Here is a 13,103-nt window from a genome sequence, read left to right as displayed (position 1 = left end):
CCTGGCCCGGGCCCGAGAGGCCGCAGCGGGCGGGGCGGTCGGGTCGGGCCGGTCCGCGCTCACCGCCCCCCGCTTCCTGCCTCGGACCCGCCGCTGCCCGACGTGCGCCTGCGGCTGCTGCCAGGCGCGGCCGATCGCTCGGCTGCATCGGCGCTCGACTCTAGCGTCTGCGAGTTTAGGCGAGCCGATCGGGGTTCGGCCCTCGACTCGCCAGTCTGCTCCCCCCCGCGTGGGGCGGTCTGCGGTTGCCTGCGCGAGGCGGGTGGGGCCGGCTGGGCCGTCGTCACTGCCCTCATCTGCGGGGCCCACGCTGGGGGGAAGGGGATCTTTGCATCGGGGATTGATTTCTCTGGGCCGTGGCGATCGATTAGCTCCTCCGCACAGCTCGGACCCAGAGAGCGCTCCGGATGATCGGTGCTCGATTGGAAGCCCTGACAGCCGCGGGTGGCTGGGGGGTTAACCCCTTGTGGGAAAAGGCGGGAGTCTGAATGGGGGGTCGATCCATGGGGGCCTAGATCGGAGCAGGCGCCTCCCGCCCGGGCTTGGGTTCAGTGTGCTGAGGAAGGGGGAGACTTGCGGGTTTCTTGTCCATTCAAACCAAAAAGTGAATTTGAGGCTTGTCCAGTCTAGATGGAAGAAGCATTTACTCTTTAAATGAGTCACTCTTGTACATGCATAGCTAGGTCTATTTTCAGTCGGATTAACCTGTGCATTTCAGTATGGATAAGACTTAACCTGGAGAAGCAACAAAACCAGACAAGGGGAAAGGGACTGCTAACAATATAAAGGGGAGAATTTGCTTATAGAGTGGTGTTTTAAGGAAGAAAAGGCTCCAAGGGACAGGAAGAGCTTTCCAAGTAGAAGATAAAACAAGAAATTAACTATTGGAAAAGCAAGAATGATACAGCAAAGGGGATAAGAGGATGGAGGATTCTTACAATACAAGGAGTCTTCCGCAATCCTCACCAGCAGACGGAGGGCTGCAGTGCTCATTGTTCTTTTCTCCACCCCCCCCAAATGTCCTCAGTAGCTCAGCTCAAAACAACCTCTGGTCTTAGCCCCTGACCATAATTTTTCACAGTACACTATGTTACAAATGTTCTGATCACAACCATTTCATTCCCATGAATACACTTCACTTTGCAAAAGAACCTAAAATATTTTTGACAGTTTTCTTTTTTAATATCAACATATTGATTCTTTTACATGCTGTGAGCCCAAGTTTGGTATCACAGCTACTCTGTGAATGGTAATAGCTGATATGGGCAAAACAAGAAAATGACAGTTTTCCTCAAAGGAATGGATATGCATCAGAAACAACAAAAGGAAAAGACCTTTGGTGGAGACTTTGACTCTGTACAGTAGCCTGAATAAGGGTCACAAATTCTCTCTGAATGCTGAGATGTGAACAGTAAAGCTGTCGCTACTGCAGGGGAAACAGCACATTCCTTAAAGATAAGCCTCCCTTGGGTTTCAACTGAATGCCTGAAAGATGACAGCATGAGGTGTCCGCATAAGGCTAGCACTGAACATGGGGAGTGAAGTATGCAGAGATGAGAGCAATGCAGCGTATGGAATTCTAGTGTTGACCCAGAATTTAAACATTTCTGAATCAACAATTATACCCCAGTCTCTCACTGATTATCACCGTCCCCTTTCAGTTCCTATCACATGTGATGTCATATTGGTAAATACACCCGGCCTTTGAAAGTAACGTAAAAATAGCATTGTTTGGAAAAGTTATTCTGCTTCAAGAGGGGCTTAAGGCAAACATGCCACTGGAGGCAGTCCTGGATTCAGCCTCACCTGTGACTAGTTCACCTTTCAACTTTAGTGACCTCTCTTGAAAACTGTTGGCTTTGAGTCTCAATCCCATCATCTCTAAAAGGTGAGTAATGTTTACTTATGCAAAAAAAGATGTAATAAATACTTAACAAGGATGTTGCAAGGCTAAAAATATTAATCTCCATAACAGATCTTTGGCCAAAATGCAAAATAGAAGGGCTAAGCACTTATACATTTTCACCCTTTTAATAACAATGGGTACACTGGCACCACTCACTGCTTGTCAAGGCTTAGGTTTATTAGTTTCACACTGCATTGCTTTGGCGATCATTCTTTGATAGCATTTTTAAAATCTTATTTCCTTTTTCCTGATGACAGGGTTACAATACATAGGACATGCATTAGTGAGTCAACATCTCATGACTCTGGGGAACATACCCGGCAAATGTTAAGGTAAATGCTTAGTCACAACTCTGCTAGTTATAAACCAATATAAACCAGTTGATCAATACATCTTAGATGGCTTGCCTTCCCATAAAAGAGCTAACACAGGGCATGTCTACATAAGGTGCTTAACATTGAGAAGACTGGCAGGCAAAGCCTATGCTAATGCACAGTAGACTTAGTCTAATGCACAGTAGCGTCAGAAAAAAAAAGTTCATCTGCGCTAATGCATGGTAGCAACGATTATGATGCATTTAGTACCTGTCATAACAGGTACTAAACTTAATGTAATTACAGTGCATTAATAAACATGTAGATGCGCCCAGACACTTCACCATAAATCCAGATTTTAGCATTCTCGTGCTTGGGTTTAAGGCCTCAAATAGCCTCTCCAAGCCTATAATTACCAACATGCAAGTCAAAGAGTTTATCTGTATGGCTCCAGGAACACATCCTGGGGAGAGCATTTGAACATTACAAGATTGAAAAGGATCTCATCTCTGAAAGGCGCTTATGGCTTTGGAGGGAGTAAACCCACTCCTGGCACAGAAGCTGCTATCCATGGGTGTGAAGCAGTTACCTCAGTTGGGGGATGTGATACCACAACTACCAGTGACAGCTTGTTGGGGACACAGGAAAAGGAAAAAGCGAGTTCTTCAGAATGAATAAGAGCAGAGGCGCCGTTGTGCTTCAGTCCTCATCACTTCAACATCCTTCCCCCGGGCACCTGATGACAAACAGAAGCAGATCATCATATGGGCTGGCTGGGGCATGACACAGCTGTCACACACCTGCACACATGTACATCACAGTCCTCTGGGGCCCCAGGTCAAGTCAGGTTAATGCGGCTCTGCAGATCCCAGGACCCTCCTGAAATGGAGATCCCGGGGACGAACAGCCGGGCCTGCAGGAGGCAAAGGGGGGACCGCGAGCAGCTCCTAAGCACCCTTTGCTGACAATCAGCTGGGCGCTTAGCACGAAGGGGACAGGACGGCCCGGGGCGAGCCGCGCGGGTACAGTCAGCACCTGCCTGGCTTCTAGGGACCTTATGAGGACACTGCCCGCCCAGGCGAGCACAGCACCAAGCAGCCGCCGCGAACCCGGACCCTGGAGAGGGGTGGGGCCTGCCTCTGCTATCAGGCAAGTCCACATCCCACCCGAGGGGGGGGGAGGTCGGCACAGCCCACTTCGTGCCAGGAGGGGGCCGCGAGAGTAGCCCTGGACTCCACTTGGAACAACCCAAGTCAGTACAGCACTGCGCAAGCGCTGCCATCAGCACCAGGCTCCGCCCCCCGGGGGTCCTGATGACTCCGTGCTGACCCCCACGCAGCCCGGCTGGTGTGAGGTGTCCCGCGTATTAGCCTGCGCAAGTTTCCGGGTCAGGCGGAGAGGAGGCAGCCCGCGCGTCCCGGAAGTCGCTCGCGGAGGGCCTCGCCCGGCTGAGGCGGCGGGAGGAGGGAGCGGGTGCAGCGGCCCGCGGCCGCCTCCCGTCGCGATGAGCGCGGCTGGGCTGGTGTCTGCCGCGCCGCCGGCCCCCGCGCCGCCCGGGACGCCCCCCAACGCCCTGCCGCCCGGCCCCGAGTACTACGAGGAGGAGGAGCTGGAGAGCGCCGACGAGGAGGACGGCGAGCGCAGCGCCCGCGCCCGGGACTCTGACGAGGGTGGGCGGGGCCCGCGCCCGGGAGCCTGGGTGGAGCAGGGGGAGACTCGCACCTTCCTCGCTAGTTGGGGTGGGGCGGAGTGTGTGTAGTGTAATGGTTGTACGTGTAATACATGCTCATGCACGTGTGTGTCACGTACATACGCATGTGTTTTTACGGCCTTAAGTGCGCATGTCTAAAAGCACGAGGTTTTGTGAGCTGACACTACCCTTCATCCCCACCTGGGACCTGGTTTGGACCAGCTGTGGGGCAGGAGGAGCCGGGAGGGTCACTGCCTTGGAGCTTAACCTCAAGATCAGGGTTTCTCAACCCATGGGTCTTGACCCCAAAATGGGTCACAAGAATATAAGAGAGAATTGAAAACAAACTTTACAAATGGATTTTCCTTTAAAGGAGAAAAATGTGGGAACTGTGGCATTTCCTCTGCGGTCCCCCCTTGCTCTGGGGTGGGGGAGGGCAGCAGGTTGGGCGTGAGGGGCACTGGGTTGGGACTGGCCATCAATATTTACAAATCAGTCCTGGTACAGAAGTTGAAAACTGCTGCTCTAGACTCAAGCCCTCCTGCCCCCCCATCAGACTTTAGGAACCCCACTTTTTGGCTATAGAAAAAAACCCCAGTATTTTCCCCCATTGCAAAGAACTGGGGCGGCAGCCAGGCCAAATAGTTTTGACGCTGTGGATTTCTATTTCACATCTCTGGGTTTCTTTTATGAATGGTGGGTAGGGGTTTGCGCACCTGAGTGGTAATGTTGCACATACCTCATGGCAGCCTTGAAAGGACTTCATAGCATCCTTGCAACAGCCGGGTTGAGAATCACTGTGTTATTTCCACAACAGGGTGGAGGGGAAATTGGTGTAAAACTGTCACAGGAGAAACAGGAGGGATATGGGGGTGGAGTTTGGGCTGGTTTTCAGTGGAGAGAGGGGTGGTAATAACAGGGGGGGAAGTCCTTAGGTAGTGAGAAGAGGGGAAGAACAGAGGAGTGAAGTGAGGGAACATAGTAAAGTAGTACAGTGGCAAATTACACTGTCAGAGAGATTGAGTGAGATGGCACTAAGCATTAATACTAGTCTCTGTTACATGTAGATGCTGAAGGACTTCTGTGAGGTGTATGCTTATAAATACTAAGCTGAATAATTCCCAGTAGCATTACTTAGCACCCTTAGTGGAAGTCTTGTCTCTGTTGTAAAACATAACAGAATTTAGTTCTATTATTTTTTTGTTCTGGGGTTCAGGTAAAGTTTGGAGGGGTCCTGAGACTTGTAAAGGAGCTGGGGTTTGTTGTAGCAGAGAGACTGTGGCAGGGATAAAAATGTAAGAAAGTCTACAACACGTCCCTCATGTTATGACTAGCTTTCATGGATAGTATGAGGATTTTCTAATTTATTATAATTAGCTAGTTTTATTCAAGAAACAAAGGGACGAGATCTTTTGTGTCAGCTGATTTCATTTTCTATACTATTAAGCTTTATTCTGAATACTTGTTTTAGCAAACAGGACAGCTATGTGTAGGAAAACATGGATAGCAGCTTGCAATGGTCTGAAGATGAGTGTGTTAGAATTCACCTTTTAGGCTGCCCTAGCATTGATTAGAAATAAATGCAACTAGATAAAAATGACCTGTTTCTTTAAAATGATTTAATGCTGTGTTTTTAATGATATCAAATCTTTTTACACTTGATTCAGATACTGAGGATGCTAGCGAAACTGACCTGGCAAAACACGATGAAGAGGATTATGTAGAAATGAAAGAACAGTAAGTGGCATCTTACTTCAAGTTTTTTAACTCACTAAAAAAGCCAGGGGCAGGTTATTTCTGTCTGAATAGTTCCTAACATATCAGGGCTACTTAGTTATATTGGACTTATTAAAGGTTCCCTCTGTCCACATGCACACACTACTTAGCTGTTGCATCCATGTTCCAACAACTTCAGTGTTTGCTATTGTTCTTTTGGATAGAAAGGTGTAGATGTGACTTCACTGGAGCCATTTATTTCTGCTCCGGACATGAATGGGCCCCCCGTGTGCTTGGCAGCGGACCCGGAAGTGGACCGGAAGCATTTTCTGTCCACTGCTGAGCACGCTGGCCCCATCCCCCATGCTTCTGTGCAATGCTCCATCCGCCCCACCATCTCAGCATTCGTGAGCTGCCTGGTACCTTGAGACATGTAGAATAACCATTTAAAGCTGTGTCTATGTCCAAATCATTGAATCTCTCTGATTTCGATTTGGAGGGTTCCAATTCAATTCAGAGAGGTTAAAGGATCTTCTGATTCGATTAGGAAATTCGGCCACTGAACTGGGCTGAATCTCTGCCAGATCGAATCGGCGACTGAAGCTTCACACAGCCCTAGTAAATATCTGTTCTGTTCTCATCACGTAAAAGGCTTTCCATAAGCATTGTTTTGCAACAGAACTTACTGTTTTTATTTAAAACCTGCACTGCCCCTTTAGTTCTATGATAAACCCAAATGGTTGCTCCTGGTACAAATCAATAGTCTAGATTATGTTTTCTGTGTATTTTTTACTCCAGTGTGTGTTGATCTGCAGCAGGGGTGGGCAGTTATTTCGGGCAGAGGGCCACTAACTGAGTTTTGGCAAGCCATTGAGGGCCACATGATAGGCAGCCAAGGGCAGATAAATATTAATTTTCTAAATGTTTTAGGGGCCCCGCAGGGTGGGTAGAATGGTCTGGCAGGCTGCATCTTGCCTACCCCTGATCTACAGACATCAAGACCAATACAACAGACCTCTTAGCCTTGGGGGTGCCTCAATCTTCATGGCTCAGTTCCCTATTTTTAGGATGTGAATGTGTCCCTATCTTGCATAGGCTGCAACTTTAAAGTAAGCCCCCCATCAGTATACATGGAAGACAAGATACAATTGAGGCAAAATAAACTTTGACCTCCTGCCTTGCAACTCTGTGAATTAACACGGATCTATTCTTCCCATCCTACTTTAAACACTGGAGAATGCTGCAAATGCATTTAATGAAATAAAGTCTATTACCAGAATTCCTAGGCTTGGCTTGGTGTTCTGTTGCCAGTGGTTCATAGTAAAGCAGCTTGCTTCTTGCATTAGCAGTTACCATGCTGCACCATGTATAAATCCTTGTGTATGCTCCTGTGAGATGCTCCATCCGCCCTGCAATCTCAGTGTTCACGAGCTGTGCCTGGTACCTCGAAGTATATAGAAAAAACATTTAAAGCTGCATCTATGATTGAGTCGCTGATTTTTCCGAATCAGCATCGAATCTTCAGATTCAGCCGAATTGAATTGGGACAGTGATCTGAATCAGCGCGTCAAATCACTGTCCCCCAAGTCGGGCTTAATCCAAATTGAATGAGGCCTGCTTTGCACACCCCTAATATTTACCTGAATAGGTGGTGAAATGAACAGTCATTGTTTGTTCTGCTGTTTATATAATGCTGCCCTTTTGTTACAGGATGTATCAGGACAAACTGGCATCACTTAAGAGGCAATTACAGCAGTTACAGGAAGGTAAGGATTTTTTTCTGAAATAATAGCAGGTGCTTTACTTTAAAGTGCATCTTAGAATAAGAGCTTACAGCCATCCTTCAGAATTTGTGAGACAAGTTTTCTTTAATATTTTTTCAACTACTAGTTTGCTTGCAATTGAATGTGGAATGGGAAGGGTAAGAAGTGTTGTATTCTTCTGATTTGGGGAGAGCTATATAAATGTAAAGCTTTGTAGTCCATCTAGGAGAATGTCCCTTAAAACAGTTACCACTAAACAAGTTGGTCATCTTAGCCACATTTGTTTTTCACTGTTATAGTCCAGCTTTCTTTTTACTTCTTTTTTTCCTTAGTGTTGGCCTTTGGCAATGTTGTGCCATTTCAGGGCAGTATTTTTAGGCTGTCCTTGGCATACTGCATGATGCCTCTCAGTTAGGCATGTGCACTAGTGGGAATAATTCAACCACTTTGTCTTTCTCTGCTCCTCTGCCTTCTCTCTTCCACCAAATACTACCCATTCCAGCAAAGTGTAATATGCTTCTGTTCTGGTTGGTTTTGCAGAAGCAGGTGAGCAGACTCTTATTTAGTCTTCCCCATATAACTGTATCTGGCATTTCAAATAGTCTGGGATCTCTAAATAGTAGAATAAATAAGGTCCTAATAGAATTTGGTGACTAATTTCAATCAGGTACTTTACAAGAATATCAGAAAAGAATGAAAAAACTGGACCAACAGTACAAGGAAAGGATCAGGAATGCAGGTGAGTTGGATTTCATTGTTTTTAAAAAAAGGCATCCAAAGAACCTTTATGGCATTATGGTTACAGATGTACTGATTCATTGCAGAGGCTTCCATTATACCATTGCCAAAGCCCTCAGGCAAATAAGGCTAGTTATAATTGTCCCATTGTCATCTTTGGCATACAAAAATATGTTCAGAAGTAGTCATTCATGTGGCATCCAAATACATATAAACTTATCTTCTAGAATAGATTGCATAAAATGCAGGTTTGATGCTATTGGAATGTTTTCCAAAATGTATTTGACTTGTGTTCTGTTCAGAACTTTGTCTGTTTTTTGAGATACTATCCCGTGACAATATCAGAAACATTGGTACGCAGAGGATGTGAAATAAGGCCCGATTAAGAGCCCAAGTTTGCTGCTTTTACATTTATTGTCGCAGTCTAGAATAAAAATGCTGGAGGTGCATCCTTTATACAGAGCCCAGTCCTGGTCAGCTGAAGTCAGTAGGAATGTTATTACTGACTTTTCTTGGGAGTAGGACTGTTCCATTTGTAGGCAATGTGCTTACCTTGTTCTGATGTATGAACCGAGTTATGTCTTTGGGATGTGCTATAACACATCTTCATTAGTATACACCAGGGGTGCTCAACCCTTGGCCCACTGGCCAGATACAGCCCTGGCACTGTTTTTTCTGGCCAGTGGCTTTCTCCACAGGTCCAAAAACTTGGTGGCATGGGAATGGTGTTACTGCTGGTCTGCTCTCAAATTTCCAGACCTGTGGGGAGCCCCATGGGCCAGATTAACATTGCCCTTTTGCACTGGATTGGGTGTGCAGTGTGGGGCAGTACAGGACCTAACACTGGCACACGGGGCTAGGTGGGAAGGCCTGATCTGCCCTGCTGACCAGCCCCATGCCACTCATCTGGTCTGCGGGGCCAAAAGATCAAGCACCACTAGTATGCAGCAGTGATGCACATCTCATCTGCCCCCTGTGGGCCAGATTTAGAGCTCAGAGCCACATTATATGGCTTGCAATGCTAGAATTTAGCAACGGTCACATAAATTGCTGCAGCTCCTGGAGTTGCAGCAACCTTTGCTTTTCTCACGAGGAGCTGCTCATGGATTTGGAAGTTTGGTGGAAAGACAGATAGTGGATTTAGAGTCATATGAATTCAAAGGTCTGTCCCACCCACTGAAGTAGGGGAAAAGTACTGTGTTGCTGCAGAAATAAACTTGAGGAAGCAGCAGCTAGGCCCAGTGAAATTTTTTAATCTATGGTCCTTCACGGATTGTATTTCTAGCAGTATCAGCTGCATCCTGTAAGCTTTCTTTTAAAAAGTCAGATCTGGTGCAGACTGACTTTAATGGCAACTTAAGCAGTTGGCCCTTTCTCAAGTTTATTCAGAACTGATCATTGCACTTGGATTAAACAGAAGCAAATCATAAGTTGGTTACTACTCTATGAAGTTTGCTGCCATTTTTCTTCTGAAAACTTAGAGAAAGTTCCAGCCTGCATTAATGTTTTACAGAAACTTTGCGTATCCCACAGTTACGCAGAAATTGACATTGTAGAAGTGTAAAATGTGCCTGAATGGCATAAGTATGTACATTGTTTACCTCTCCACCTTTGCTGTATTGAATCATTTAGAATTACTAAAGAGAGTCATCGTGTATCTTTAAAGGATAGTAAAGTGACACTAATTAGATCTTTGGATTGTTTTTTTTTTTTTTATCTTGCAGAACTTTTCCTTCAACTGGAAGTAAGTATTTTTTATCATTTATCTCGAAAATAGGAATGGTAGTCCTTTTTGAGAGAGCTATGTAGCATTTTCCATTAGGGATGTGTGAAGCTTCAGTCCCTGATTCCATTCGGCCCGATTTGGTGGCTGAATCTCTAAATCCAAACAGAGTCAGAGGACCCTTTAATCTCTCTGAATCGAATCGGAACCCTCCAAATCAATTCAGAAAGATTCAGACAGTTACAGCTTTAAATGTTTTTTCTACATACCTCTAGGTAGCAGGCAGTTTGTGAATGCTGAGATACTGGGGCACATGGAGTATCCCACAGAATCACGGGGGGGCTTCCCAGCACGTTCAGCAGCAGACCTGAAAGTGAACCAGAAGCACTTTCAGTCCATTTCCCGGTCTGCTGGTGACTGGTGCCTCCCATGCCCAAGCTGGGGAGCTGCAGCCCGCCCTCCAGCACGCTCCCTGGCGGACCCAAAAGTGAACTGAAAGTTCTTCTGGTCCACTTCCGGGTCTGCTGCCGAGCATGCTGGGGAGTCCCCCATGCTTCTGTGGGACACTCCATGTGCCCCAGCATCCCAGCATTCACAAACTGCCTGCTACCTAGAGGTATGCAGAAAAAACTTTTAAAGCTGTGTCTATGTCCAAATCTCTGATTCTCTGAATTGGCATTGAATCTTCAGATTCAGGTTCGACCAAATTGAATTGGGGACAGTGATCCAAATCAACAAATCAAATCACTGTCCCCGATTTGGGCCAAATCCGAATTGAATAGTGCACACTTTGCACACCCCTATTTTCCATCATTTAAAATTGGATACTGTACTATATCTCACCTATAAACTTCTCTTTAACGTTACTTTGAAGTAGTTGCTGAACACTATTTTTTTTAATTTTAAGACTGAACCACAAAACAACCATAAATAGTCCCTTAAGCTTACGTGTGACTACCAAAAAACTTTTTTTCTTAATTGATAACTATTCCTGTTTTGAGGATAGTTGGTTAGAGCTTTGAGATATTAGGAAGCATAAATGAAAATTGTTTTTAACACTGATCACACTGAGCTCTCTGCTTAGTTTTACATATTTTCATTTCATCATTTAAATGTTGGCACACTTAAAAATGTAACGTATCCATACTCTGGGATATAGCAGTCAATCAAACATCTTTTGTTAGCATCAACCCCCTTTTCAGCTACAATATACCTTTTGATGTTGTTGCTTTTGTTTCTTACCCATTACTGTTTTCTTGTTGGCTTGCCTTAGACAGAGCAGGTAGAGAGAAACTATATCAAGGAGAAGAAGGCTGCTGTGAAAGAGTTTGAAGATAAGAAAATTGAGCTGAAGGAAAATCTGATTGCTGAGTTAGAAGAGAAAAAGAAGATGATTGAGAATGAAAAGCTAACCATGGAGCTAACTGGAGGTAAAAAATAAGAATCTGTCATTCTACTTTGAAACTGACTTAAAGAAAATGCAGAGAAGCCAGTACGCTATGGGTAGGCAGAATGTGGGTTTTTAAGTTCTCTACATGTTTGTTTTTGGAACGCTAATTCTTGGCTTTTTAGTGAGCAAAGTATTTCAGAGTAAAGGTCCTTGGACTGGGCCAGCAGGGCCAACATGTAAATTAAGAAGGCATCAGTGAAGGAATAAAAAATAAGATACTGTGTTCTAATAGTTTCTTTTTTCCTTCAAAAATGAAGACCTAAATGCTTTCCAGGAAACTTAATTTTTGTTTTGTGGCCTTTGATCAGTCACTACAATTCTTAACCTTTTTAGTTTTGTATTTTTAAACTAATTGGGTTATATGGCTTAATTTTAAGGGATTTTGTAGGCACTCTTGAACATTACATCTATGGTCTTAAACTTCTTTATCAGAAGCTCAAAGAATTGGTTCTGGAACATGTTCCAGAGCTGTGCCATGTGTTCCTGCTAGTGCTGTTGTGCTATTTCATGGCATAGTCACCTTGTGACTTCATCTAAAGAAGCTATTTGGGTAGAAGTCTAGGGATTACTTGATTAAAAATCATTTGGGAACATCATAGGAGAGTTTGTTTTTTTTTTTTAATGGCTTTCACCATTTTAGTGGGTGAAATGGTACAGAAATTATTACAAGTGTGACTAGGGCACTGTGTGCCATCCATGTCCATTTCTGTACCAGGGATGAGAAGTGGTGGTGGTTTTGTAGTGAGGCTGTGCCATTTTTATAGTTGCCTGGTCAAAATTCTTTCCTGTCCTCTCTGAAAGAAGCATGTGAAACTTTTATTTCAGTAGCAGGACTTAAGCAATAATCAGAGATCAGAACGTATAGAGAAGAATCATAACTTTTTCAGCCTGTGTGCAAAAGGCAGCAGGATACAGTTTAAAAAAAAAACGGCTCGGGGCAATAATGTTTTCTTTCCTTTTAAACTAAAATATGCTTACCTATGCTATATCTCCCAGGAATTCTTTCTTTTGCCTTAGATGTGCTGCTTTATCCATTATACTCTGAAGAGATGCTCTTTTATTTTAACCATTAGCATACAGTGCAAATTATTTGCAAGTTGTCTGATCTGACAGACTATCTGTTAGTTGTGTACAGTATAGGTATGCAGACCACAGTTTCCTTACTTGAATACTTATTTCAATAGCACTCACATGCCACAAGCAGCAGTAAAGCAAGTAAAGTCCCTGCAGTTGGCTCTTCACTGTTGTAAGTATGTCTTAAAACAGTGATTTTTTTGCATGTTAGAATGTACTAAATAAGGTGCATAATGGTTATTTTCTCTAAATGTTAGAGGTGCACTGATAAAGATTTTTTGGGCCGATACCGATAGCCAATTATTGACTAGCCATGTCAGCTGATGTTGATACAATTGTCAGCATGCAGCATAGCAGCTTGGAGAGCAGCATCCTCCTGGTTAGTCTGTTGAGGGTTGGGAGGAAGGAGCATGGTGGGGGGCAGATTGAGGCCCCTGTGGTGAGGGAGGGAGTGAGGCTGGGGCAGGTGCTGCCTAGCCAGAGTGGGGCAGGGCATAGGATGGAGCTGGCAGCTTGTCCAGGAGGAGCGGGGGAACAGCTTCTGCCACTGTGCACCCCCAGGGGAGCATGGGCCCCCCCGGATCTATGCAAAAGGCAAGGGCAAGCTGCTGGTGTGTGCTCAGGGCCAGTGCTGCTCCAGCCTCTTCCCAAGGCTGCACTTGGGTTGGGTGGGGCGGGCCAGGTGGTGGCAGCACTGGAAGGCAGGGCTATGGGGAGGAGGGGGCTAGA

General features: G+C 45.4%; 1 protein-coding gene and 1 long non-coding RNA gene across 2 annotated transcripts in view; one reads left to right on the top strand and one right to left on the bottom strand.

Moving 5' to 3' along the window:
- Window positions 1-1,143: 1,143 nt before the first annotated feature.
- On the bottom strand, window positions 1,144-3,625 carry LOC109312898. Its single transcript, XR_002101930.1, has 3 exons — window positions 3,550-3,625; window positions 2,810-2,956; window positions 1,144-1,879 (listed from the first exon to the last, which is right to left on the bottom strand). It is a non-coding gene; the product is annotated as an uncharacterized LOC109312898 (long non-coding RNA).
- Window positions 3,626-3,652: 27 nt separating this feature from the next.
- Window positions 3,653-13,103, top strand: part of SUDS3 (SDS3 homolog, SIN3A corepressor complex component) — a 32,925-nt gene continuing 23,474 nt past the window's right edge. Inside the window, exons 1-6 of the mRNA XM_019539250.1 lie at window positions 3,653-3,890; window positions 5,578-5,647; window positions 7,337-7,392; window positions 8,057-8,128; window positions 9,852-9,871; window positions 11,124-11,280. Of these exons, the coding sequence (XP_019394795.1) occupies window positions 3,725-3,890; window positions 5,578-5,647; window positions 7,337-7,392; window positions 8,057-8,128; window positions 9,852-9,871; window positions 11,124-11,280 (541 nt within the window). The 5' untranslated portion in view covers window positions 3,653-3,724. The remainder of the gene's footprint in view (window positions 3,891-5,577; window positions 5,648-7,336; window positions 7,393-8,056; window positions 8,129-9,851; window positions 9,872-11,123; window positions 11,281-13,103) is intronic.

The sequence above is a fragment of the Crocodylus porosus genome, unplaced genomic scaffold, assembly GCF_001723895.1.
Source record: "Crocodylus porosus isolate Cpor-Errol unplaced genomic scaffold, CroPor_comp1, whole genome shotgun sequence".
Taxonomy (NCBI): Eukaryota; Metazoa; Chordata; order Crocodylia; family Crocodylidae; genus Crocodylus; species Crocodylus porosus.
This window is presented reverse-complemented; position numbering and strand designations above follow the sequence as displayed.